This window comes from Eriocheir sinensis, chromosome 49 (genome assembly GCF_024679095.1).
Source record: "Eriocheir sinensis breed Jianghai 21 chromosome 49, ASM2467909v1, whole genome shotgun sequence".
Lineage (NCBI taxonomy): Eukaryota > Metazoa > Arthropoda > Malacostraca > Decapoda > Varunidae > Eriocheir > Eriocheir sinensis.
Window position 1 is genome coordinate 5,079,511 of NC_066557.1, and position 27,658 is coordinate 5,107,168.

Genomic DNA, 27,658 nt, shown 5'->3' on the forward strand with positions numbered 1-27,658 from the left:
TATAGGATTAGTAATGGTGGTGACTCCCTAGATGTGGTGCCATGGTGTTACGATATAGTGTCTTGATATAGAAATGGTGTCAGTAGCTCAGTAATGGTGCCAGTGGTTTGGGAAGGGTGTCAACGAGTGGTTTAGATTGATTTCCATCCCTAACCACGAGATATCAAATGTGTTTGTGTATTTATTTACTTATTTATTTATTTTTTTTCCTCATTTCATTTTTCAACTTTTTCTTTTCCTTTTATTCAATAACTGTAGGATTATCACACAGCTCTCTTCATATTCCTTTCCACTCCCACATACCTCCTCCTCCTCTCCCTCCTCCTCTCCCTCCTCCTCTTCTCCCTCCTCCTCCTCCTCCTCCTCCTCCTCTCCCTCCTCCTCCTCCTCCTCCTCCTCCTCCTCTCCCTCCTCCTCCTCCTCCTCCTCCTCCTCCTCCTCTCCCTCCTCCTCTTCTCCCTCCTCCCTCCTCCTCCTCCTCCTCCTCCTCCTCCTCCTCCTCCTCCTCCTCATCATCATCATCATCATCATCATCACTATCATCACCATCATCACTATCATCACCATCATCACCATCCCTCCTCCTACTGCACTTTACTTTTCTCTTCTCCCTCATCCTTCCTTTTCATTCTCTTCTTCATCTTTTCACAAATTCCATCATCATCATCAACAACAAAAACAACAAATACTCAGGTAAACAATAATAATAATAATAATAATAATAATAATAATAATAATAATAACAATAGTAATAATAATGATAATAGGCCAGTTTGATTAGTTTATTGCTAACACACCTTAGACACATAAGAAGAGGTGCTACACAGTACAAATTAGACTCCACACAGGTGCTAATTACTAGTTACGTCATCACCTCACCTGTGGTCATTATAATCTCATATGTAGCTACCTGTGTGTACCTCAAACCTTTACCTAACCCCCCCCCACACACACGCACTGAGAACACAAGTTACAGGAGTGATGATGAGCCAGCGAGACTGGACCTGGTGCTGACGAAGGGAGTGCAATTGTTAAATGAATTAAGATATGTGTGTGTGTCCCATGGGTAAAAGTGATGATTTGATATTAGACATGGAAACAGAGGAGGAAGACATTGAATCATATAAAAGAAAAAGGATAAATTACAGAAAAGCAGACATAGAAAATCTTAAAAAATATTATGAAAAACTAGACTGGGAAAAGTTAAAGAGAACAAATGAGGTACGGGAAAAGTATGATATTTCTATGGATGCGTATGAAACAGGAGTCATGAAATATGTCCCATTATATAAACCCAAAGAAAGAGGAAAGTTTGATTGGTTTAATGCAAGATGTGCAGATGCCCAGGAAAAAGAGACAAAGCGTGGAAGAGATAGAAAAAAAAAAAAAGAATCAAAGGAATAAAGATTTTAAGATAGCCAGAAATGAATATGTGAAAATAAGGAGAGAAGAAGAGAAAGGATATGAAAAGGGTATTGTTGAAAAGTGCAAGGAAGAACCTAAGCTGTTTTATAAAATCATAAATGGAAAAATCAAACCAAAGGAAAAAATAGAAAGACTGAAAGATGGAAATATGATAACTGAAGATCCTAAGGACATGACTGAGCTGCTAAACAAGAGGTTCCAGCAAGTTTTTACAAAAGAATCACAATTCAATGAACCACAAGATGATATGATAAATGTTAAAATGGATGAAGTCATACTAACTAAAGAGGAGATATATAAAATAATGGAGGAGCTGGAAGAGAGGAAAGCAATAGGACCGGATAGTCTCAGGTTTTACACTGAAAGAATGCAGAAATCAGCTGGTTGGACCGGTATATGATTAAAATGCTTCTGTTTGGGAAGCTAAACTTTTTCACATCTCTCCACAGCTATGGAATAGACTGAAGGAGGAGGTGGTTTGTGCAAGAAATATTCATGATTTTAAGGAAATGTTGGATAAGAGTGGATAGAGAGACGGGACAGCACGAGCGTAGCTCTATTCCCGTATGTCACAACTAGGTAAATACACACACACACGGAAGGACGCATAGACAAATAGACACACACACAAAAAATGCAAGTTTAGGTAAGTGAGGATTAAAAGAGGTGAATCTACCAGTATTAGAAGAGAAAGAGGAGACTTGATAGCATTATATAATATGATAAACAATGTGATAGAGGTAGACAGAAGAGACCTATTAATTGTGCAGTCAGGAAGAGAATCACGTTAAAGAAGGAGGAGGAGGAGGAGGAGGAAGAGAAGAAGAAAGGATGGAGAGGAAAGGTGGATAGGATATATGGGAAAGGTAGGAGAAAGAGATGAAACAGGAGGAGGAGAAACTTAAGAGGGCATAAGGATGAACTGAGGAAGACAAGATGCATGGGTGATGTCAAGAAATACAGCTTCCCACACAGATGCATAGATGCTTGCAATGAGTTAACCCATCCGCTGTGATTGGAACGAATTTGGCTTTCACTGGTAGCCTGATATCATATACTCCCAGGTCTTTCTCTGCCTCTGTGGTGGATAGTGGAGTGTTTCCCATGTGGTATTGGTGTGCTGGATATCCCCTCCCAAGGTGCAAGACTACATTTTTCTTCATTGAATTGTAGCAGCCACTTTTTGATCCATTCCTGTAGCTTGGTGAGGTCTTCTTGTAGGAAATCCGCAGTCAATGGGTTAAAGGAAGAAATGGATGTAAGAGAGTTGACAAATTAAAAGAAAGGCTGGGCAAATAGATATCTCCGACTCTGTACACTACAACTAGGCTATACCTACACATATGCACAAACGGAGTCTTAGCCACCGTTCCCAGATTATCGCACTCAGAGGCTTGTATTTACCGGTTTCTGCGCCATAGCTATTGCCAAAAAACACCGATAATTAACCAGTTTAACGATAACTATGTATGAAGGCAGTTATTGGGGTCGGAAATCGGCAAACACGGGAGGCTGAGTACGACAATCTGGCAACATTGGTCTTAGCTCATACACACACACACACACACGGACACACACATGTAGGCTAGTGGTCCAGGATTCGCATGTTGCCGGAGACTATTTTATTCTCCAAGATCGAGCCTGCAGGTATGTCGATTCTGTCCCCGTGGTTGGCAATGATGATGACGGTGCCCTGCGGAAAATAAATAATGTGCGGAAAATATATTGGTTTATTATTCCCATTATTATCATTATTATAGTTATTGTTATTAGTGTCGCAGTATCTCACCTTAAGCACCACGCCCCTCCCGAAGGTCACATCGCCCGACACAGAGAGGTGGTCCAGCTCCAGCATGTCAGGAATGGTGCCAAACCGCTTCAGAAAGTCCTGTGCGGAGATGTGACTGGTGGGTGGGTGTGGGCTGGGAGGATGAGGGGAGGAGGAGAAGGAGGAGGAGGAGGATGTGGTGGTGGTGGTGGTATGGTGTGTGTGTGTGTGTGTGTGTGTGTGTGTGTGTGTGTGTGTGTGAATTGGAATGGTGTGATGTCTGGCACCATTTCTTCTTCCTCCTCCTCCTCCTTCATATCTTCCTCCTTCCTTTTACATACATCCTACCCTCCTCAGACCTGACTTTCTCCTCCTCCTCCTCCTCCTCTTTTTTCATATCTTCCACCTTCCTTTTCCATACATCCTATCCTCCTCAGACCTGACTTTCTCCTCCTCCTCCTTCTTTTTCATATCTTCCACCTTCCTTTTCCATACATCCTATCCTCCTCACACCTGACTTCCTATCCCTCCTCTTCCTCCTCCTTTTTCATCTTTTTCTCCTTCCTCTCCCATACATCCTATCCACCTTTCCTACCCATCCTTTCTTCTCTTCCTCCTCCTCCTCCTCCTCCTTTAATTTCTCTTCCTTACTTATCTTTACCATACAACCTGCCTCCCTCACACCTGATTTCCCATCCTTCCTCCTCCTCCTCATTTTCCTCCTCCTCCTTTTTTTTCATTTCTTCTTCCAACCTTTCCCATACATCCTATCCACCTCATACCTGACTTTCCATCCTTCTTCCTCCTCCTTCTTCCTCCTCCTCTTCCAACCCACCTTGACCTTGCCGAAGTGTGAGTTGCCCAGCTTGACGAGAGGCGTGGTGTCGAACTGCCTGAGTGGGGACATGCTAAGGGTGCCCCGCTGCAGCCGATACAGGTTGCTCATCACCAGCAACAAGTCATCCGTTTTCTTCACCGGCAGAAAACGGGACCTGGGGACATTGAGGCCTGTCGAGAGAGGGGTTGCTGTTGTATTTGTTGTTTATTTATTTTATTTAGGTATTTATCATTATTATTGTTAGTATTAGTGTTATTATTAATGGGTTATATTGTTATTATCTTTATTAGTGCTCATTTTGTTATCTTTAGCATTGTTAGTAGTCGTAATATTTTTTGATATGGTTGTTTATTTTATTTATTTTATTTTTATTATTATTAGTTTGTTATTAGTTTTCTTCACTGATAGAAAATGGGAAATAGGTGGACTGACTGTTGTTAGGTTTGGGGGAAGGGAAGTTTTATTATTATTATTATTATTATTATTATTATTATTATTATTATTATTATTATTATTATTATTATTCACTATTTATTACTCTCTCCTTCTTGTCCTTCCCTCTTCCCCCTTCCCTTCCCTCTTTCTGTACCCAGTGGTCCCATCCTTCCCTCCCTTTTCCTTTCTTTCCCATCTTTCCTTTTCACCCCATTTCCCATCCACTCCCCTCTACCCATGCCCTGTTCCCTTCCCTTCCTTTCCCATCCACACGCTCTTCTCGTTTCCTTTCTATCCATACCACATTCCATTTCCTTTCCATTTCCCCTCTTCCTCACCTTCCAGCTGTCTTCTACTCTTCCCCTCTTCTTATCTTTTTCTCATGCACTCAACCATTATTTCCCTTATCCACCTCACACTACTTTTGCCATTAATTTCTCATCCCTCCTCCTCTTCCCTGCTCTTCTTTCTTTTCTTTCCATGCACTTTTCCCTTCTTGTTTCCTTCCTATCCATCCTACACTTAATTTTCTTCCCTCTGTCACCCCTCCTCCTCCTCCTCCTTCTCCTCCTCCTCTATCCCCACATCCCCACACACCCATTGCTCCTCTGAAGTTCTTGATGGCAGCTCCCACGGCCTGTTCCAGTTGGGTCACCCCCACACCAGATTTCACTGTCTTGTTGTTCACTATCACCTCCATATCCAGTGTGCCCTCGGTCACAACCTCCCGGATGGCTGTGGGGAGGGATCAGGTTATTAGCACAGGACTGGATGATTAGTATTGGGAGAAAGAGTGGAGAGGGAGAGCATTAAGTGGGGTGCAGGAAGTCGACCAAACTATTTATTAATCAGTTATTCAGTCAGGTAGTCATTCAGTCAATAAATCTGTCAGTCAATCAATCAGTTAGTCAGTCAATCCAGCTGTCACTCAAACAGTACATCAGTCATTTAGTCAAATAACAAGTCAGTCACACACACAACCAGTCAGTCAGCTAGCAAAGTGAGTGAGTGAGTCAGTCGGTCACTCACTCTCAATCACACAGTCAGTCAGCCAGTCAACCAGGTGCCTGGGCTCAAACCGCGGGTGTAGACAGTAGTCGACAAGGCATTTTTTGCATTAGCGTGGTGTCAAATTCATTTTGTTTGTGCTGAAGTAGAGTGAGCATGTCGTTTTCTTTCAAACAATACCCAGCCATGCTCCCATGACCAATAATTGGTCAGTGTATGCCTTGTGTTAGCTTTGAGAAGATGTCCGCTTGACATCCCACCTCTTCTCACCTTCCCATGAACTTCATCCACATGATGGAGGCCCTTTGACCTCAACACCCATCAAGGGCATCAGGAAGGCGTGGAAGTTAATTTTTTTTGGGTGTGTTTCACATAAACTGTATAAAAGTTATGCTTCTTATTACTAAATCATAGAAGGGAAGTCCACTAACAGTGGAAAACTGTCTAAAAAAATGTGTTTTCAGTGATCCTATTCAATATTCCCTACTCGCTTTACCAATGGTCAAATAGTCTTCAAATTAATGTCAAAGGACAGGCAAGGGTATGTACTTTACAATGATACTTTATTCGGTCATATGAGGTAAGTAGGAGTGAAGGTATGCAAGGTTGAAGTGAGGTAGTATGTTTTTGCCTGACTTTGCCCGCGTGGGAGGACAGGCACGGCAAAAGAAGCCCGCGCTTTAAGGGTTAAAGAGCATCTCCCATTTATCAGACCAAGCTGAAATTTTATGCAGATCATCTTGGAGGCTTTGTCTGTCTTTGTCAGTGAGAACCAAGTTTCCAATCTTTGAGTCGTCTGCAAATTTACTAATGAGATTATTGATTCCAACGTCTACATCGTTGATGTAAATAATGAAGAGCACTGGGCCAAGAATCGAACCCTGAGGGACGCCACTAGTGACAAGCACCCACTCTGAGTTAAATCCATTACCACTCTTTGCTGTCTGTTGCTCAATCAATTCACGATCCATTGGTGTACTTGTCCATCAATACCTTGTTGTTTTAATTTGTAAAGTAATTCATGGTGTGGAACTTTATCAAACACTCTGGAAATCAAGATAGACTACGCCCAGTGATTTGGTTACATCATAAACTGAAAAGAGGTCCTTATAAAAGGTCAAGTAGGTTTGATAGGCAGGATTTTTTGTTATGGATGTCATATTGTGAATCTTTAATTACTGAGGGCTTTGAAGATAACTCAATTTTGTCTCTAATTATGTGCTCGAGTACCTTACCTACAAATTGAAGATAGGCTAATGGGCCTGTATTATCTGGTATTTTTTTAACCTCCTTTCTTAAACATGTTGAATGAGGTTGTGAGAGTATTTTTTGGCTTTTTAGTTTAACCTACATGTACATTGTCAGGTCGTGGAGAGAGAGAGAGAGAGAGAGAGAGAGAGAGAGAGAGAGAGAGAGAGAGAGAGAGAGAGAGAGAGAGAGAGAGAGAGAGAGATGCCTCTTTTGAGATAAGAACAGACATGTGTACTTGTCTCTCAGTACTGATAGATGACACTGCTAGTATCTGTTCACATAACACACAAGAGAGAGAGAGAGAGAGAGAGAGAGAGAGAGAGAGAGAGAGAGAGAGAGAGAGAGAGAGAGATTTAACTCTTGAGATAAGAACAGACAGTGTGTACTTATCTCTCAATACTGATAGATGACACTGCTAGTATCTGTTCACATAACACACAAGAGAGAGAGAGAGAGAGAGAGAGAGAGAGAGAGAGAGAGAGAGAGAGAGAGAGAGAGAGAGAGAGAGAGAGACAGACAAAGAGACTGACCCCCTATCCCCCTTAGACAGACAGACTGACAGATAGACAGACAAAGAGATTGACCCCCTATCCCCCTGAGACAGACAGACAGACAGATAGACAAAGAGACTGACCCCCTATCCCCCTGAGACAAACAGACTGACAGATGACAGACAAAGAGACTGACCCCCTGTCCCCCTGACCCCACTCCCCCTCACCATCCAGTTTGATCCATAGGTTGTTTGTGTTGAAGATCTTGAACTTCTTGACAGACTTGAACTCGTCAACATTTTCCTTGGCCACCTGAGCGATCTCGAGGAGGCGCAGCTCATCCTTGTACCTGATGAGAGTGCCACCCTGAGGAGTGAAGGAGAAAGAAGATATGGGGAGGGGAGAGGAGAAGATGAAGGAAGAGATGAGTGGAGGAGAAAAGAAGATATGGGGAGGGGAGAGGAGAAGATGAAGGAAGAGATAAGTGGAGGAGAAAAGAAGATATGGGGGGGGGAGAGGAGAAGATGAAGGTAATTGAGATGAAGGAAGAGATGAGTGGAGGAGAAAAGAAGATATGGGGAGGGGAGAGGAGAAGATGAAGGTAATTGAGATGAAGGAAGAGATGAGTGGAGGAGAAAAGAAGATATGGGAAGGGGAGAGGAGAAGATGAAGGAAGAGATAAGTGGAGGAGAAAAGAAGATATGGGGAGGGGAGAGGAGAAGATGAAGGTAATTGAGATAAAGGAAGAGATGAGTGGAGGAGAAAAGAATATATGGGAAGGGGAGAGAAGATGAAGGAGGAGATAAGTGGAGGAGAAAAGAAGATATGGGGGAGGGAGAGAAGATGAAGGTAATTGAGAGGAAGGAAGAGATGAGTGGAGGATTAGAGAGGGAGGAAAAGATAAGGAGAGAAGAGCAAAAAATAAGTGGATGAGGAGAGAGGGAAGTGGAAGGAGAGAAGAGAGGAAGATGAATGTAGTTGAGAGGAAGAGAGAAAGAATATGGGTGGGAGATGAGGGAGGAAAATAAGAGGAGACAAGTAACAAAATAAGAGAGGAAAGAGGAATAGATAAGAGGAGATGAATGGAATAGAGAGGAACTTAGATAATGGATATATGTGGAGGAGAGAAGAAGATGGATGATGTAGAGAGGAGGAGAGGGAGAGAAGATGAGTGGAGGAGGAGAGATGAAAGAGGAGATAAGGGGAGGAGAGAAGAGATGGGAGGGGGGGATAAGAGGAGGAGGAGGAAGAGGAAGAGAACTGAAGGGGAGGAAGGGAGATGATAAGGAATGGACTAAGAGGAGGAGGAGGAAGAGGAAGAGAACTGAAGGGGAGGAAGGGAGATGATAAGTAAGGAATGGTCTAAGAGGAGGAGGAGGAAGAGGAAGAGAACTGAGGGGGAGGAAGGGAGATGATAAGTAAGGAATGGTCTAAGAGGAGGAGGAGAAAGAGGAGAAGGAGGAAGTAAGAAAGAAGGGAGAAAAATGGTGAGAACTGAAGTAAGAGAAGAAAATAATAAGAATCGAGGGAAGACAGCAACTAGAGAAATAGAGAATAGAGAAAAAAAAAAAGTATATAGACGTAAGTGAAGGTTAAAGAGAACAGAGTCGCTGGGAGTGGAGATAAAGGAGCAGCTGGAGATAAAAGAAGGGCTGGAGATAAGGGCTGGTTAGGGAAGGAAAGTACAGATATTAATTAGGTGGAGAGATAGAGGAAAATATGGGAGATGAAAGTGGAGATGAAGGCTGTCTTAGGAAGGGAGGAAAAGGAGAAGGTATTTACTGAGTGGAGAGGAAAAGCAGAGGAAAATATGAGAGATGGAGATGAGAACTTGTCTAGGAAGGGAGGAGGAAAAAAGAGGATATTTACTGGGTGGAGGGATAGAGGAGGAAAATATGGAAGATAAGGGAGAAAAAGATGAGGTCTGGCCTAGGAAAAGAGGAGAAAAAGAAAAAGATATTTAACCCGGTAGCAGCGGGGATCATGTTTCTTAATGGTCCCTCTAAGCGAGAAAAATGAGAAAAAATCACCCCTCACACAAATTTCATAATATATATCAAAGCATTTTTGATCAGATTATGTATCATCTATTTTTTGGGGTTTATATCATGGCACAAATTTGGCCCGTCACTGCTACACGGTAAAGCCACAAATTTGGCCCGTCGCTGCTACATGGTAAAGCCACAAATTTGGCCCCTCACTGCTACATGGTAAAGCATGCCTGTGTCATGCTACACAGCCACAAATTTGGCCCATCACTGCTACATGGTAAAGCCACAAATTTGGCCCATCACTGCTACATGGTAAAGCCACAAATTTGGCCCATCACTGCTACACAGTAAAGCCACAAATTTGGCCCATCACTGCTACATGGTAAAGCCACAAATTTGGCCCGTCGCTGCTACATGGTAAAGCCACAAATTTGGCCCGTCGCTGCTACATGGTAAAGCCACAAATTTGGCCTGTCGCTGCTACATGGTAAAGCCACAAATTTGGCCTGTCGCTGCTACACGGTAAAGCCACAAATTTGGCATGTCGCTGCTACACGGTAAAGCCACAAATTTGGCCCGCCTCTGCTACCGGGTTAATAGATGGGGAGATAGGAAGAAGGAGGAGATGAGGGCTAGCCTGGAAAGGGAGGAGAAAAGGGAGGTAAGGGGAAGGTGAATAGGGAAGAAGGGAGATGAATAAAGTAGATGGAGGAGAGGAAGAACGTCAATGTGGTGGGTTGGGAATGAGCCATGAACCAGGGAGATGACTGAAGTGGAGATGACATTGAGGAGATAAGCAGATAACGAAAGTACTCACAAAACAAGGAAAATAGTTTAAAATGTTTGGTTGTATGCTTCTTCTTTTTTCTTCTTCTTTTTCTTCTTTAATCTCAACAATAACACCATTCTTCTTCTAGTTCCTCTGCTTCTGCTTCTTAATTCTTCTTCTTCTTCTTCTTTTTCTTCTTTAATCTCAACAATAACACCATTCTTCTTATGGTTCCTCTGCTTCTGCTTCTTAATTCTTTTTATTATTATTATTATTATTCTTCTTCTTTTTCTTCTTTAATCTCAACAATAACACCATTCTTCTTCTAGTTCCTCTGCTTCTGCTTCTTAATTCTTCTTCTTCTTATTATTATTATTATTCTCCTTCTCTTCTCTACCTCTTTGATCTCAATATTAACACTTTTCTTCTTTTGCTTCTGATGCTGCTTCGTCTTCTTCTTCATCATCTTCTTTTTCTCCTTCTACTTCTTCTTCTCCTTCTCCTTCTTTTGTCTTCATCATCTTTTCTTCTTCCCCTGTTTTTTTAACTTCTTTTTCCTCTTTTTCTTCTTTTTCTTTTTCTTCCTCCTCCTCCTTGACTTTAATTATGACCTTTAACCTTCCTTAAAAATATATAACAAGAAAAACACAAATAAAACAATCTAACCTCCTCCTCTTCCTCCTCCTCCTCCTCCTTTTCCTGTGACCCACCTTGACATCAGCTCGCGTCTTGTCAGTGACCTCCATCAGGAAGGGGCACTGGCCTGACTTCTCGCCCTCCAGCAGGAAGTTGAGTATGGCGAGATCAACTGTGGCCCCCAGGTTGTCTATGTTGCTTATGAAGACGTATTCCTTACCCTGGGGGAGAGAGAGAGAGAGTAGGGGAGAGGATGAATGGATGAGGAAAGGAGAGTGAGAATGGGGGTGAGGAAAATGGAAGTGAGAAAAAAGGAGGTTGAAGGAAGGGAGGAAAAGGGGGGTGAAGGGAATGGTGAGGATAATGGAGAGAAAGGAGAGACAGAGTGGGTGTGAGAGAGAGAGAGAGAGAGAGAGAGAGAGAGAGAGAGAGAGAGAGAGAGAGAGAGAGAGAGAGAGAAATGGAGGTGGTGGTCGATGGAGAGGAAGGAGAGAGAGAAAGTGGGAGGAGGAATGGATGGATGGGGAGGACTAAGTGAGAGAGAGAGAATGGGGGGTGAGGATAGATGGATAGAGTGAGAGAATGGGGGTGAGGGGAAGGGAGGGAAAGGGGGTGAAAGGAGTGGTGAGGATGATAGAAAAGGTCAGAGAGAGAGAGAGAGAGAGAGAGAGAGAGAATAATGGAGGTTCCACAGGGATGATATGGATGGGTGGATGAATGAAGTTGGAAGAGGTGGGAGTGAGGGTGGCGAGTGGGGAGGGGGAGAGCTCTTAACACCTGTTGCTTCTCTCATCTCACCTGCTTAATGAACTCGTCAAGGAGGCCAGAGGTGTAGAAGGTGCTGTAGAAGTCCCCGTGGCCTGGAGGGTACCAACTGTATCGAGGAGGGGAGTGCCGATGATAGTAACAACACCTATCACTACTACTATTACTACTACTACTACTATGACTACTGCTTCTGGTACTACTAACTAACAACCAATCATAGCTGTTTTCACTACATATTATCCACACTCTGTAGTATTTATTATTATCACTATTATTACCATCATTATTATCATTGCTGTTATCACTACACAGGCACGCCCACTCACCTGTCCTCCTCCTCGGCTCCGCAAGTCCTCGGCAGTGGCATGAGAGACTCGCGGTTGATCCTCGGGTACCGGGATTGCTTGAAGGTATGGAGCCGCACCTGTTAGAGAGAGAGAGAGAGAGAGAGAGAAGCAATGATATAAAGCAAAGATCAGTACTCACTTTATTTTATGCCGAGGGAAGATCAGTTTTACATGCAAGTCTTCGGTAGCAGCCCCCAGTAGCCACCCTTCTCCCTCCCTCCCTTCCCCCTTAAACCCAGCCCAGCAACCATCCCCTTCCCCTCATGTGACCTTTGACCCTGACTGACCTGCACGCCCTGATACTTCCTGATGACCTTCTGTGTGTCTTCGTCTGTGTTGAAGGAGTTCATGAGGACGAGGGGAACGTCGCTGCCATACTGCTGGTTCAGGTGCTGTGGGGGGAGGCAGGGGAAGGCTCAGGTCAATTATAGGTGTAGACAGGTGCAGGGAAGGGAAGGAAAAAGTGGATGGAAGGGAAGGGAAAGGTAGACGGAAGGAAAGGTGGAGGGAAGGGAAAGGGTAAGAGAAGGTGGGGGAATGTGGAGGGTAGGGAAAGGGTGAGGGAATATAGATGGAAGGGGTGTGAAAAAGGAAGGGAAAAGGTGATGAAATGTGTGGAAGGAAAAGGTGAGGGAAGGGATGAGATGAAGAAATGTGGGTAGAAGAGAAAGGAGGAGGAGGGGAATGGAAGGAAAGGTGAAGGAAAGGAAGGGGTGAAGAAAGGTGGAGGGAAGAAAAGGGGTCAGGCAAGGTGGAGGGAAGGGAAGGGTGTGGAAAGGAGGGATGGGAAGAGGTGAGGAAAGGTTGAAGGAATGAAAGGGTTGTGGAGAAGTGAAGGAAGGGAAGGAAAGGGGTGAGGGGAGGTGGAGGGAAGGGAAAGGGTGAGGCAAGGTGGAGGGAATGAAAAGGGTGAGGAGAGGTGGAGTGAAAGGAAGGGAAGGGAAGGGGTGAGGAAAAGTGGAGGGAAAGGAAAAGGCGAGTAAAGGAAGGGTGAGGGAAGGTAATTGTTGAGGAAAGGTGGAGGGAAGGGAAGGGTGGATGGAATGTGGAGAGGTAAAGAGTGAGAATGTGGAGGGACAAATTAGTTAAAAGATATAAGGATAGACAGGTGGATATGTTAGCAAGATGGACAGTACATTGATGAAAGAATGAAGATGCTGATTAACTCTTGTATTAGTAAGCTGGACTGTACAGGCATAAAAGAGCGAAGATACTGGTTAACTCTTGTATTAGTAAGTTGGACAGCATAGGGGTAAAAGAGTGAAGATAGTGGTTAACTTTGGCATTAGTAATATGTTGAGCAGCATAGAAATGAAAGAGTGAAGATATTAGTTAACTTTTGAATTAGTAAGTTGGACAGCACGGAGATGAAAGGATCAAAATATCTATTATCCTTTGCATTAAAAAGTTGGACAGCACAGAGACAGAATAGTTTAGATACTGGTTTACTTCTCTATCAGTTAACTGGACAAGGATGAGTCAAAATATTGTATTAGTCAAATCTTGCATTAGTAAGCTAGATAACACTCCATTCCCAAACCCCTACCTGCACCACCCCCCAGCCTCCCCTCACCTTGATCTGCTGCACTGTAAGGTCAAGGAAGGTCAGGTCAGAGCGCACGGGGATGGTTGACTTGGGTCCCTGGCAACCCATGGAGGTGCCCAGCCCTCCATTTAGCTTCACCACCACTAGCCGGTCCAGCAGCCCCCGTGCTGCTGCCTCCCCCCTGACTGCTGACAGCTCCTGGTAGTTGCGTATCTGTGGTGGTGGGGTGTGACATGCACTTTATGGTATACGACAGATATTCAGAGGTTTATGACGACGACTACTACTACTACTACTACTACTACTAGTCTACTACTTCTACTAGTCTACTACTACTACTTCAAGTCTACTACTACTACTTCAAGTCTACTACTACTACTACTACAAGTCTACTACTACTACTACTACTATGATGTGCATGTTGTGGAAATTGGAATTCTGGCAATACACTACAGCTACTACTAGTACTTCCTTACTACAGAGGTTTAGGACTGCCACTACAAAAACAACAATCATTACTGTTCCAATTATAATATCCCACAATGACACCTAACATCCCATCCTCTCCCTCCCCCTTTCTCCTTTCTTCCTTCTCCTCCTCCTTTCATCTTCCCTTTCCCATTGTCTTTCCCTCTCATCCTCTCCCCACATACTTTTCGATATTTCAATTTCTGAATTTTGTCCCACTTCATTCCAATCTTATTTTCCTTTCCCTTTCACTTAACTCCATTCTCTTTCCTTCCCATCTCCTTTCCTCATCTCTTCTCCCTCCCCCTCTCATCCTCTCCCCACTCACACACCATTTGATCTCCCCATTCTCAGTCCTGTCCCATTCCCTTTCCATCCCATTTCCCTATCTCCTCTCCTTTCCCTTCCTTCTCATCCTCTCCCCATTCACACATTCAATCTTCCCATTTTTAATCCTGTTCCATTCTCTTTCCTCCCCCTTTTCCTCATCTCCTCTCCCTTCCCTCTCAACACCATTTGAACTCTATTCTTTTTCCTATTCCATTCCCTTTCCTTCCCCTTTCCCTCCTCTCCCCTCTCATCACACACACTGCTCCATCCCCTCATTGCTGAATCCTGTACCATTCCATATCCCCTTTTTCTCACTCGCACACCATTTGTTCTCCCCATTCTTTATCGTGTTCTATTCCCTTCCTTTCCTCCTCTCATCCTCCCTTCTCCTTTCCTCCTCTCCCCACTCACACACCGTTCCATCCTCCAGCCGCTGTATTCTCTCCCACTCCACCGCCTGGCCAGAGTCGGCAATGAATCGGGCGAACAGTTTCTCGAAGCCCTCAAAGTCCTGCTGCACCTCCTCCCTCAGGTGTGGTGGGCAGGTGTGCAGGAGGCGCTCCAGCTCGTGACTCAGTTGGATCTGTGCCTCCCTCTTGGTCTGGTGCTTGAAGTCCATGGAGGGCCGGCGCCGATGGTCCATGGCCTAGGTGGTGGCAGGCAGGGAGGGAGGGAGAGACATATGAAGTAAAAGTAGAGTCAGAGACGGGAGGGACGGATGGAGAAGTAACAGTAGAGAGGGGGAAATTTGGGAAGAGTGGGAGAGCGTGAACGAAAGTGACACATAGATAAATGGAATAGATAGGTAACTTCAGTAATAAGTAAAGCTACTCGAGAATATAATTAAAGGCAAATCTATGAGTTACTTAGAAAGTTATTCAATAGTTAAGAATTTCAGGCGGTATCAGTGTTTGAGTGTGTGTCAAGTTGGCAGGACGAGAAATTTAGTTTTGCGGCATTGAAGGACTCCAAGTTCCTTCTGCCCACATTCAGAAATAATAACAAGGTCAGAGGTTAATTAAGCGTTCTGTAGCATTTCGCACTGTGTCCTGCAATTCCAGTTGGAAAGGTCTTTTGTTGAGAGAAGTGCAATGCAGAGAAGAGTCATCGGCGTAAGAGTGGACAGAACACTCAGTCTGAAAAATCATTGAGAGAGAGAGAGAGAGAGAGAGAGAGAGAGAGAGAGAGAGAGAGGAGTCCTGCGGAAAACCTCTGTTCACAGGTTTAGGGGTAGAAGAGTGACCATCTACCACAGCAGAGATAGATCGGTCTGTAAGGAAACTGGAGATAAAAGCAAAGAGAGAAAAACAGAATCCCGTAGGAGGGTAGGCTGGAAAGCAGAGATTTGTGCTAGACTGCCAAAAACTTTGTAGATTTCTGAGTTAAAAGCCGAAGTTTGACCGCAACGGCTAAGAGAGGAAACCGGAATCAGTTACGAAAACAAGATCACCAGTAAAATGACCTTTTTGGGATCCGTACAAGCAGTGCCATCTCAAGTAATGGACGGCTTACTCTTGATTTTGCGGTGCCCTTTTCATTGAGCCGCGATTTTTGGAAAATCAACCACTTTGGTGCGAATCACCATAACTCCCTTATTTCTTAGGCTACAGAAAAGTTTTTGGTATCAATCGACGGCAAAATGAAAGGGCTATATTTTTTAATTAGAGACCGGGCTCGAAAACCGACTCGAAAGGGTAAAAAATCGAATGTAGCCCCAGAAATAAGGAAGTTATGGCGATTCGCACTAAAGCAGTTGATTTTCCAAAATTCGCGGTTTATTGACAAGGCTGGGGCAGGTGTCCGTTCCATAGTATAGGGTTCATTGGTACAAGTGATCAGGGAAAATTTCAAGGTCAGATGTTGATATGTGGCTCTGTTGTTATAGTAGACAGACAAACTACAGACAGGTAGCATAAAGACAGACTGGATATGACAGATAGATATGATACAATAATATGTACAGGGACCTACACAAAAACGACACGTTTACACACACACACACACACACACACACACACACATCTATCGATCTAGCTATATCTATCTGTTTACATAATTATATGTGTGTTTGTGTGTGGGTGTGGGTGAAACTTTTTCGTCATTAAGCAGATACTTAACAACTTTCATGTTAAGGATTGTTTCTAAACCTATAGTAAAGCTAGAAGACGGTTCGAAGAATTCAAGCGGTCACTGCTAAATAAGGAAGTAACGAAAAAGTTTCACTCACACAATTTATATATATATATATATATATATATATATATATATATATATATATATATATATATATATATATATATATATATATAAATATATATATATATATATATATAAATATATATATATATATATATATATATATATATATCTATATATATATATATATATATATATATATATATATATATATATATATATAGATATAGATAGATAGATAGATAGATAGATAGATAGATATAGATAGATATAAATGTGTGTGTGTGTGTGTGTGTGTGTGTGTGTGTGTGTATTTACCTAGTTGTATTTACCTAGTTGTAATTTTACAGGGCCTGGGCTTACGCTCGTGTGGTCCCATCTCCGTATCTATAATTATCCAACTTTTTTTGTGTGTGTGTGTGTGTATAGGTACCTGTCTGTATCATTGTTATCTGCTATCTATCTGTCTTCCAGCCTGTCTTTTAACTACCTCTGTCTGATTGTTTGTCTACTAACAACAACATAACACGCTCACAACCCGCAGTAGCCATCTAACACACACACACACACACACACACACACACACCTTTCCTTTTCGATGTAATACCTGTCCCTTCATGAGCATGTACAGGTGAGACAACCCACCTTGGAGCAGGCATCAGGAGGGGCGAGGTTGGCAGCCATGAGGTGGAGGTTGTGCTTCGAGGGCGGAACGTGAGATCAGCGGCGAGCAGGAGGCGGAGGGAAGAGTGGTAGTCGGTCATCTTAGCGGAGAGGGTTACGAGTGTTTGATGATAGTAATAGAAGGGGAGGCATATCTAATCTAATCTCTCTCTCTCTCTCTCTCTCTCTCTCTCTCTCTCTCTCTCTCTCTCTCTCTCTCTCTCTCATAGTCACCTGTTCGAGTCGATCCCCACCTATGACCATTTTTAGAAATGATGTTAAAATGTTTATAAAAGGCCTTCGTTTTAGTTTAACATCATAATAAAAAAAACAGGACGAGAGAGAGAGAGAGAGAGAGAGAGAGAGACCATGTAAATGATTAGTTTACGCACCAAATGTTTCAAAAGTCGTGGGAGTGGTCCATTAATTGGTTCAGGAGTTCGAAGCCAGGGTCTATCTAGGTGTCGGTTCATCCCAGGAAGCAGCCTCCTGTGGTTCATCCCTCCACCAGTCCTTCCATTGAGGTGGCGAGGCGGGCGTGGTTATTGCTGAGGTGTGCTGGGCAGGGGCACGCTAGGACAGGTATGGTCGCCCAAGTGACTTGCTGATTCGCATCAACGCACGTGTCAATCAGTTAAAGTACTACACATTTTGTGCCTTAAATGTTAAGTATGCGGTGAGGTGAGGCTGAGGTGGGTAGTTCGATCGGCAGGAAGGCTGCTCCGAGTGGTATGAAAATGTGACCACAATTATAAAGAAACAGAAGATCAAGAGAACAGGAGCATAAACGGAGTTTGTTTTAACCATTATAATGTTATCAACAAATTACCAGGCCACTTTAAAAAAAAAAAAGTGATGGATCGAGGCGTCAGCGACTCCTGCCCTTTTGGGTCAGGAGCTCGCTGAATAGGCACACTTAAGTCGGACCTGTCTTGGACCCGTCTTAGGGGGGCACACACCCTAGTGAAACCACCGTTGACATGTATTTTCAGTAGCCGTGGCCACCCCCCCAACGTGTTCAAGCCTATTGGCTGACGGCGCCTATAGGCGGCATGAGCATCCACCACCTCCCCGGGAAACAGGGACACAAACAACCCTTTAAAAAAAAAAGTGATGGATACCTCTTGAACACGTCTTAGGGGGGCACACACCTTAGTGAATCCACCGTTGGCATGTATTTACAGTAGCCGTGGCCACCCCCCCACCGTGTTCAAGCCTATTGGCCTGCTGACTCACGGCGCCTATAGGCGGCATGAGCACCCACCACCTCCCCCGGGAAACAGGTACCCAATCAATGCTGGGTGGACAGTGGACACGGGAATAAAGAGACCCCCCATACGTCTCGCCCTGCCGGGAATCGAACCCGAGACCTCTCGGCTGTGAACCGAGCGCGTTACCACTGCGCTACAGGCTATCCGTGGATGAAAGTCCGCGATGTGTATTATGATAAGCTGATAAGACTATATGCTGTTTAGCGTGGAAGCAAGGGTGAGAGCAAGTGGGTATTGGCTCCGCTCTGACACATCAGTCCCAACACATCTCTTTGGAAAATTTCGCAACGCTATAACTGAACGATAATATGAAACCACAGGGCTAATCTAGACTTATTTTGGAAAGTTTCGCGACAAAACAAGTGAGCGATATGACACACTGACAGCTGCACCGTAGTTGTACGCAGTGAATTTTATTTATATAGATATATTCCTTCTGATTTATTGTTAATTTAGTTGAAAATTTGATATTCGGTACCATACTGTTAAAAAAGTGTTCAATGTCAAAGGATAAAAAAGGCTTTATTAATTGCCGCCCCCCCTAACAAGTGCCCCCCCCCCCCCCCCCTGCTATAAGCCACTGATTCGAACCGTGTGTCGCCGGCCGGGCCCACGGGCACGGAGTCGTAGCCTTACATACTAACCACTGCTCCATGGAGGCGTGATGCCCCTGAAGAGGACTCAATATTCCGTTGAACATGTATATACATGGTAGAACAAGGCTTAACCAGTGACTGATCTGTTGTGATGAAAGAGGTGAAAGGAAAGGCAGCAAATTAAGGCTTATGCAGCAGTTTATTAAATATGTAAATCATGACTCAGTTCAACCATAGTGTTTGTACAAAGTCACCATTCATAACAGCAGCAGTGAACTATTAGGCTATTTAGGGAGTGATATGAGGAACCCTATGGTCTTTTAAACATATCCACTTTAAATAAGCTAATTCCTTTTCCTGCGTAAATATTGGTCTAGAATGTTGAGATACTGAGAAGGTAAAGGAGTGCAGAACAAAAGTGAAGCATCAATGACTTTCCTCATGAAACTAATTCCTTCCCATACAAAAATAAAAATGAACCGACTTGAATTTGTCCGTAGGGTCTAGGTGTGTGTAGGATGAACAGCATGACATTACCGTCTTACATGTTAAACTGTACTATGTAGTTGGTGTCCCATTACCTGTTGCAGAGTTTAAGGGAGGGACTCCCAGACTTGGCATAATTGCTTTAGTGATGGTATCATGTGCTCATTGGCCTATTCTTAATTAGTTCTAAGATGCAGCAAATTGACTTTGCATTCCCACCCAAACCATTTCCAAGTTGTAAGGTACCAGATTATATTGATAAAAAATAACTTAAACGCCTTATTATACAATGTATGTTTCCAATGAATAAGATAAACCTGAACGACATTTATAACAAAAGTCAGGACTGCACGTAAATGGACAACATTCAGCAACTTAAGCGGCAAGCTTGATATTTGGAAGGCCTATGAAGGCTGGATTTTTTCCTCTCCTCTCGAAATTGACCTATCTTTCAGCCACTCCTCTGAATGCTTTTTATAAGAGCAGTGAATAGCGGGCTTTTTTTTTTCCCCGTTTACTTTATTTTTGCCCTTGAGGTGTTTCCTCTGCTGTAAATAAATAAATAAATAAATAAAACAGGTTACCTGACACCAACTATAAATACAAAATAGTTCTCTTTCCCTCTCAAGAATTTGCACTATTGAGATTTTCTGACTATTGGAATTCATATCAACAGGCTTTTACAACATATTTCCTTTTTTTGTTCTTGTCTACACAGGTTAGAGATAGTAGAGAGTGGTGTGCAGCTTGTTGTAGTGGTCCATGAGAGTGGCCTTGGTCACCAGCGGCACCGGGTCATAGGGAGTCTCCAGTTTGGACACGTGGCCCTCCTGCCGCCGGGCCAACTGACGGGCACTGCGGCAAGGAGGATATTGGTCAGGCACTGGATTAGGGCTTGCAGAGATAAGAATTTATAATGGAGTTCCATGTTTTAGATGCAGTGATTAGTAATTTCGTAGTAATATGATTACTATAATGTAAATATATTATAAGGTATTAAGAAAAGTAGTAACAGAAGTACAATCAAAGTAACATAGGCAACCAAGAAACTGTAGTTGGGGCAGCAGAGAGAGAGCCAGGTGAATGAACGAAATTAAAGCACTCATTGGAGCAGGATGGAGTACACTTTACATCAGTAAGAGGTGGATGTTGTTGGGAAAGGCCTCTACCCTGCAGTGGTCTAGTGATGGTTGAAGATGTTTATAGATAGTGAATCAGTAGTGATATTGCAAGTTTGTATGGGTCTTGACCTTTGCTGAAGCAAGTCACTTATAATTATTAAGGATAAATATTACGAGTGAATACAACAGTAGTAGATTTAAGTATTAGTATGAACTTTATTCCACACTTATTTATCCTTTGCTTCATAATGAACTAGACTGGGAATGTAGCAAAGATTAACTGACTGCATGGAATGATGTTAGTGGAAACATTACTTTCAGAGGGAGGTTAACATGGCTGAAGAGTGGCAAGGAACAAGAAGCAGTAGGAAAGGAATCACATGAGTGAGAGATGGCTGGACGATGACAAGGAAGCAATGGTAAGGGAGCCAAGTAGAAAGATGAAGACTACTGGATGACTACAGAGAAGAAGCAGTAGTAAAAGAACTTAATGGGAAGACAAGCAAAGCTTTTTACGACAGAGCTTCCAATTAACGAATAACAGGATGTAATGATTATAAGAAGCCACATAGGAAGGGGAAGATATTTCAAGGCCATCAAGACAAAGTAAAGAAGACCGAGCTGGAAGACAAGTTGCTGACAACAAAGAACAGTAAGTGGTAGTATAGAAGCCACTTAAGACAGGGAGGCCTTCATACAACTGGAGAATAATTAAAGTACAAAAAGCAGCAGTAAATAAGATATAGGAAGAGAAAATGAGGTGAAGATATCTGGAGAATGGCAGGACAGAAAGTAAAGAAGTGATGTACGAAGACAATACTAGAAGACAAACTGAAAACAAGAGTGGAGAGAAATTCATGGACCCTACAGGAAGAGAGTCAAGCCTTCTTACTAGCGGGCAGCTTGGCGGGCATAGGCAGCAGGCATGGGGAGGGGCGTGGCATGGGTACAGTTGGCGTGGAGGTGGCACAGGCCATAAGTGATGGTCTGCAGAGCCTCCAGAGAGAGGTTGTTCTCGTCGCATATCACGTGGTATTGAGTCGGCCGGCTGGTCCCCTTGTCACTCTGGGGTAGTGGTTGGGTGAGACGGTGGTGGTGGTGGTTGATTAAATGCATGTCCAAGTCTAAAGGGATACGTGGAGTTAATGGGGATATTAGAGGATGATAATGGATGAGAGGAATGTTCATTAGTAATGGTGGAATGTGTTGAGAGATGGTGTGGAAAAATTAGCATTTCATGTAAATGTGCACTGAGGGACAAAAGTAGAGTGAAATGTGGTGAAAACCTAAGGAGGCAGGCAAAATATGTGGTCCTCTCTCAGTGTTCCCTGTGTTTTCTTATCTTAGGGTTCCAGGGCTGCTCAGTGAGGACTAATGATCTTATTTCATATCCACAGGGGTCAGGTATGCTGGCAGACAACTCAGCAAGTCATTCAAATTAGTAGTGCGAAAGAGTCTGATTAAATAAATGGTGGTTGTCTGTGCGGACCGTGCCGCGTTTGATTAAATAAATGATGGCAGTTGCCTAAGGGTTAATTGACTAGCTGCTTGTAACTATGACCCAGTTTTTTTCATCATCATATTTTATTATCAGACTTTGATTGAAAGAAGCATTCATTAGAAAATAATTTGCATGTTATAATATGCTGAAGTTCCTGGGGTCAAAAAAGAAAATGGCAAGTGTTTCATGACTGCTGCCAACAATGCGACCTTTGTTGACCAGTATTTAAAGTCTTAAAATAACTTGTTTTAGTTAATCTCTTAGTTGTGCTGCTTATAAGTGCCTGACAAAGTGTGGTAAACGTTCACAGCAAGTACTGAATATTGGCAATTGCAGAACTGAGTATGGTAAACATCTGGGAGTGGGCCATGGCCCCTGGATTTTTGTGGTTCCAGGACAGATGCTCCTCCCTATTAGTTTGGGAAAATGGTGCAGTGTATTTGGTGAATAAGTCTGCTTTGGCAGTCACCAGTGTCTGAACGTGGGTAGTGTCACTGGTTCAGTGCAGCACATAGTGTCCACAATCCACAACCCCAAGCTAAAGTAAACTGAAGGCCATGGTGACAAGTGGCAATCCACCATACATGACCCAGGTCTAAATACTGCTCAGTTTAGTTTATGCTCTCTGCCTCAGTTTGTGTGATGGTAAAGATGGCTAACAATGTAATGCAGGACAGATTCGGTGTGAGAAGAATGCATGGATAGCCATTCAATTCTTCCCAGGCTGGATGCCAGTCGTCACAAGCTGGATCATTTTGCAACCAAAACAACCCAGTAACAATGATAATTTGAGTGAAAAAAAAAATACCAGCAGCTGCATGGTTCTGAGAGGAAGACACTAATGTACATTCCGTGCTGTTTTGCTAATGTCATGTTGGGTCCATATTTTGCCTTTTCTCAGCCATTTATAGCTTTAAGTTAGCTGCATTGGACAGGAGAGAGAGAGAGAGAGAGAGAATGACAAATGGTGAGGTGTGACAGAGGGTAGAAGGGATGTGCCAGGTGGAAGAATATGAATAAGTTGCATGAGAGAGAGAGAGAGGAAAGAGAGAGAGAGAGAGGAAAGAGAGAGAGAGAGAGGAAAGAGTGCGGGGGAGAAGTAAAAGGGAGGGATGGGAGTAGGGGAAGCCAGGGGTGGAAGTAGGTGGTGGATACACATCACAAATACGTCACGCCTCACCTGTTTGAATGTGTAAGTGGCTCACGCAGGTTTTGCCATCACAGTCAAGAGTAAACACCGTAATTAACCGCATCTGGTAATGCACAATAGCGTCAGTGTGTGAAGCAATCTGTGCCAAAGTCTCATGCTGATACAAGTCTTTGTTTGAAAGATATTTGCGAAAAACAGTATGTCATAGAGTCTGATATGGATAGTAGTCTAGAAATATGGGCACTGTGAGGTAGCGTTTATAGTTATAAAGGTTATGTTTATCATCGGTGCAAGGCTATACGTAGTCTTTTTTTGTTTGTAAACAAGAACACGTGTTCCTCACCATGCCATAGACCAGTGTATTGTGGCGCTGTATCGTGACCAGCCTTTTCACTGTTAATACTGAACCATTGGGCCTCTTACTCGGTAGGATAGGATGTATTTACTTTATTAGCAATTCTAAAGGAGTTCTATTGGGGAGGCAGTGGCTGAGTGGTTAACGTGCCGGTCCCACATTTCGCCTTGTCCTGGATGATGTGGGTTCAAAAATCCACCACTACCAGCCAAGAAAAGATGGCACTATTATAAACACTTGCCTGCACCATGGCGGGCTTGGGCCGACTACCAGGCCCTACCAAGAAAGCCTACCGGCACAATAGGCCTGGACGCGAAAAAAAAATGTTTTGACAATTCCAAAGGAGTATAGGTCTCAAAACAACAGCAAAACGGTTTATCCGGCACGAGCCTCCCCCATTCGTAGCAGACAAACGAGGTTCTACTGTATTATGCTTCGGTCTCCCATGACTAAAGAGCAACATGATCTGTGACCACACGACGCACAGCAGGTGACAAGCAGTATTGCCAACATCAGAGCATCTCCCCTGGCAGTACTTTGAAGTTCCTGATACATTTTTATTAATTTTCAAGCTTCTTTCACTTCATTATGTCTGTTGTTTGTTGTCACTATGTTTATAGATATATTTACAAAATAACATCAGACTCCTTTTATGCCAAAGATGTGGAGAAGATGAGGATGAGCACCATTATTGTTACATAGCACTTATGTCATTATCTCTTAAGGACTGATAACAAACAATTGACAGGATGCACATGATGATGGTGCTATATTCAATAAGAGATTAACTAAATATTAAAAAAGATTCAAGGTTGTACAGTTGTCAGGAGCTTTGTGGGAGCGATGTGAAATATGGGTTTCCAAGAGGTGTACAGCAGTCCCTTAGACATGTTGCCTGAGAGGCATACAGCAGCTTATGGGTTAATTCACCAAATATGAACACTTATATTTAAGACAATTTCATCCACCTTTAAATCTAGCATTACTTCATCTACTTAATAGACAGAACAAAAACATTTTCTTTGTCCAAACATCTTGAACAATGTAACTCAAGCAAATTGGTTCCCTCCTTCATCCACACTAATCTTTGCCAATCTTTCAGACTGGGAATCAAATTCTACTGTTACAAACATTCCCAGCGTGAGAGTACCGGGTGTGAGCAGAGGAAGAATGCCGTGCTGGATGGATACGTGATGCCATCCTGGGCCACTGTGCCAGGGAGGACATTGCCGCAGCCTTCACCTGGCCCACGAAACAGCCTGGAGTGACAAATGGCAGGGAGGACATTGTAAGTAACTATGCTCAGAAACTTCTGGGCATAATGTATTACTGTACATGCTGAGAGTTCAATATTACTATACATAGAGGATTTTAAACTCAAAGATCTTCTATACCACATGCTTGACTTAGCTTGAATAACCAAGAGGCATCAACAATTCCCTGAATGAAGGTAGGTGTCATGTGGCTGCACCCATGATACAGTGTGAGGGCAACCACCCTTGTCATAATACAGTGTAAAGTTAATCAAGTTACCTGTTCATCACTCTTTGTATACCTGAATCAGAATCTGAGGATCCAACTAATTCAGTAAAATAATGTTAAACCTCAAATTGATTTGAGACTGCCACTACATACCCGACCCCATGCCTTGTTCCCTAGTTTCTCAAGTTAGAACCCTGGGGGATTGCATCTTGAGATTTTCTTGGACCTGATGTGTATCCTCACTTTTGCAATAACAAGTCTGTGGTTGGTTGCAAAGAACTCAGCACTGTGGAAAACACTACAGTTCTGAAGGATCCTTCAATGAGTATTAACGAAAATGTGATCGACCTCCTTTGCCATGGCGTCAGCATTGCTACACCAACTCGCCGCTGGAACCAGGAACCAACAATCCTCAACCTTCTGGACTTTGCAAAGTTCAGAAGGAAAGAATTGCTAACATTTCTGGTGCCAGAGCCATGGGGACCAACACGTAGCTGCTAGCCAGCTCTCTGTGCCAGAGATGCATTGGCCACCCAAGATAATGAGTGTCACACAGGGAGCACCAGTTGAGCTTGTCATAGAGCTTCTCTTTCTTTACATGTCTCAAAAGGGGCATACACTTCAAAAAGAGATATGAAGCCAATGGTGCGCTTCAATCTCACTAGCATCATACACTCATCAACCCTTGTAACCCCAGCAACAGAGGACTTCAGTCGGCTAGAAATGGCTATGTCTACTCCTCTGAGATGAGCACCATGGCTCTGGCCTCACCAGTGATAGGTATAACCCCCACTATTGATCTCCCCATTTACAACTCTCCTTGTCACAGAGAGCTCCACTATGTTCACTCTCAACCCCTTGAGCCTCTCGGAGGATTACAGATTACCTTACCCATCAAATGAACTCAAAAGACAGAATGAACATGGTGGGACTCTTTGAGACGAGGAGGCCTGGCAGTGATGAGATCAGTACTGGAGGATACATCTACTGCTGGTCAAGCATGATGAATGGTGCCCATCTTAAAAGGGTAGCTATAGGCATCTCCAGCCAACTGCTGCCATTTGCCATTTGCGGACTTCATGTCTTGTTGCAGTGTATGCTCCTATCAAGATGTGTGAAAATGAAGAGGTGGTGTTCTACACCAAACTTCACTCCATATTAGATCAGTGCCCCCCTCGGGACACACTCAATGTCTTGGGCGACTTCAATACTACTACTGGCTATGAGCTATGTGTTGGTATAGCAATGCTGGAAGGGTAGCTCATTGCAGAAAATGAGAGTGACCTACAAAATTTGGTCAGTGTTTTTGATAGTGTCTGTAACAGGAGAAAGCTGAAAGTAAATGTCAACAAAAGTAAAGTGATGGTTTGTGAGCGAAGTAGAAGTGAGGTTGTAGATTTTGTATGCCCATATAGAGTGGGAATTGAATGTGAAAAAGAATGCAAAATAATTTTGAACGGTGAGGAAATGGAGGAGGTCAATGAGTTTAAGTACCTTGGATCAGTTATGTGTAAGCATGGTGGTACCGAGGGAGAGATAAGAGAAAGGGCATTGCAAGGAAGAAGGGTGGTAGGGTCTTTGGGACGAATCATGAATGGCAGAAGTGTGAGCATGGAGGTAAAGAGGGATTTGAGAAATACAGTAATAGTACCTACCCTCACATATGCAAGTAAATTGTAAATCAAAACACTCATTAACTAAGTCACTCATATACCAAGGTTTGACTGTACCATATGCTTTATAGAAGGTGTTAAAAATTCACTCCTCTGCCCCCACCCACCACAAAAGCCCTACAAGGGGAGGCTGATTATTGGGCCCATAAGCCCAACAGCCCAAGGGGTAGCAGGAAAGTATATGCAGCCACCACTTGATACAGTGGTGGCCACTTGACTCACGGTCATGCAGACTAGCAGACTGCCCCTTCCTAGCCAGGAGAGGCTCCCTATCTTGGCTGGAATAAGGGACTAAAGAGGTGTGTTGCTAGCTGCAGCACACAACTACTGCATCACTCAACCTCCTTAACTCCCGTCTCCCACTTACAGGGATGCCACACGTGGCAAAGATGCGGGAGGGCTAAGGTTAAGGGCATTCTCCAAGTTTGGTACATCCAATGGAGAGAAAAATTATTCAGAAAGAGGGAAAGGAGGAAACAGTTTGGGGTGGATGAAAGCATGCATTACTCATCCAGGTAGTCCTGTCCCTACCATTTATACAAGGGATCGACATGAACAGTTTTCTATTTTGACAATGATTATTAAATGCATATTGTTATGAGTTTATTTTTTCACCTTTGCTCAGTTTTCCAGTTTTATTTTTCCAGATGAGTACTAATTGGGAGATGTGTACAAATTGGTGAAAACAACCTACCTGGTGTGGTGGATGCGGGAGATACACAGGTAGGTGAGGGGCGGTAGATAGGCCTCATCTGGCTGCATGCTGCGACAGGCCTTGTGGATCTCCTCAGCCTCCCAGGAAGTGACCCGCTCCACCTGGCCCTCCGGCACCTCCAGGCGGTACACCAGCACAGCCTCGGGCTTGCAGTGGTTCATCTCGTAGTAACGCACCAGCAGCCGCCTGTAACAGTGGTGGGGGAAGGAGTGGTGGCTTGAGGCTATGCTTTGTGTTTAGTATACTAAGGGGAGAATTTAGGGACTAAAATAGTGTGTGTGTGTGCGCATTTACCTATTTGTATTTACCTATTTGTAGTCTACAGGGCCCGAGCTAAGCTCTAATAGTCCCGTCTCCATATCTACATTCATCCAGCCT

General features: G+C 43.5%; 3 protein-coding genes across 15 annotated transcripts in view; 1 reads left to right on the forward strand and 2 right to left on the reverse strand.

Annotated features, from left to right (window-relative positions):
• Nucleotides 1–24,684, forward strand: part of LOC126981732 (uncharacterized) — a 34,458-nt gene extending 9,774 nt beyond the window's left edge. Inside the window, exons 8-12 of one of the 7 annotated variants that reach the window (XR_007734106.1) lie at nt 7,498–7,817; nt 7,889–7,944; nt 11,693–11,790; nt 20,726–21,056; nt 24,513–24,684. Coding sequence is in view for 1 of the 7 variants with exons in the window: in XM_050833192.1 (XP_050689149.1) it covers nt 11,693–11,749 (57 nt within the window). In the remaining 6 variants the exon portion in view is untranslated. Of the gene's footprint in view, nt 1–7,497; nt 7,818–7,888; nt 7,945–11,692; nt 11,791–20,001; nt 20,159–20,725; nt 21,057–24,512 lie in introns of all 7 variants that reach the window. The other 6 variants (XR_007734107.1, XR_007734102.1, XR_007734104.1 and 3 more) reach the window with 6 other exon arrangements.
• On the reverse strand, nt 769–17,074 carry LOC126981733 (UTP--glucose-1-phosphate uridylyltransferase-like). Of its 2 annotated transcripts, XM_050833194.1 has the most exons (13): nt 16,913–17,074; nt 14,487–14,717; nt 13,301–13,486; nt 12,015–12,119; nt 11,707–11,804; nt 11,411–11,486; nt 10,687–10,833; nt 7,444–7,582; nt 5,064–5,201; nt 4,029–4,201; nt 3,215–3,313; nt 3,004–3,118; nt 769–2,636 (listed from the first exon to the last, which is right to left on the reverse strand). In XM_050833194.1, the coding sequence occupies exons 1-12, from the start codon at nt 16,949–16,951 to the stop codon at nt 3,011–3,013; spliced, it is 1,539 nt and encodes a 512-aa protein (XP_050689151.1). In that variant the 5' UTR covers nt 16,952–17,074; the 3' UTR covers nt 769–2,636; nt 3,004–3,010. The 2 variants fall into 2 exon arrangements, with proteins under 2 accessions (XP_050689151.1, XP_050689150.1); XM_050833193.1 differs by having other exon boundaries at nt 769–3,118.
• The window catches only part of LOC126981731 (protein argonaute-4-like), a 32,920-nt gene continuing 25,252 nt past the window's right edge, over nt 19,991–27,658 (reverse strand). For 3 of the 6 annotated variants that reach the window (XM_050833184.1, XM_050833185.1, XM_050833182.1), the window contains exons 13-16: nt 27,260–27,466; nt 24,561–24,669; nt 21,297–21,469; nt 19,991–20,138 (exon numbers count right to left, since the gene is read on the reverse strand). In XM_050833184.1, the coding sequence (XP_050689141.1) occupies nt 20,003–20,138; nt 21,297–21,469; nt 24,561–24,669; nt 27,260–27,466 (625 nt within the window). In that variant the 3' untranslated portion in view covers nt 19,991–20,002. Of the gene's footprint in view, nt 20,139–21,296; nt 21,529–23,085; nt 23,159–24,560; nt 24,670–27,259; nt 27,467–27,658 lie in introns of those variants that run through there. The other 3 variants (XM_050833186.1, XR_007734101.1, XM_050833187.1) reach the window with 3 other exon arrangements.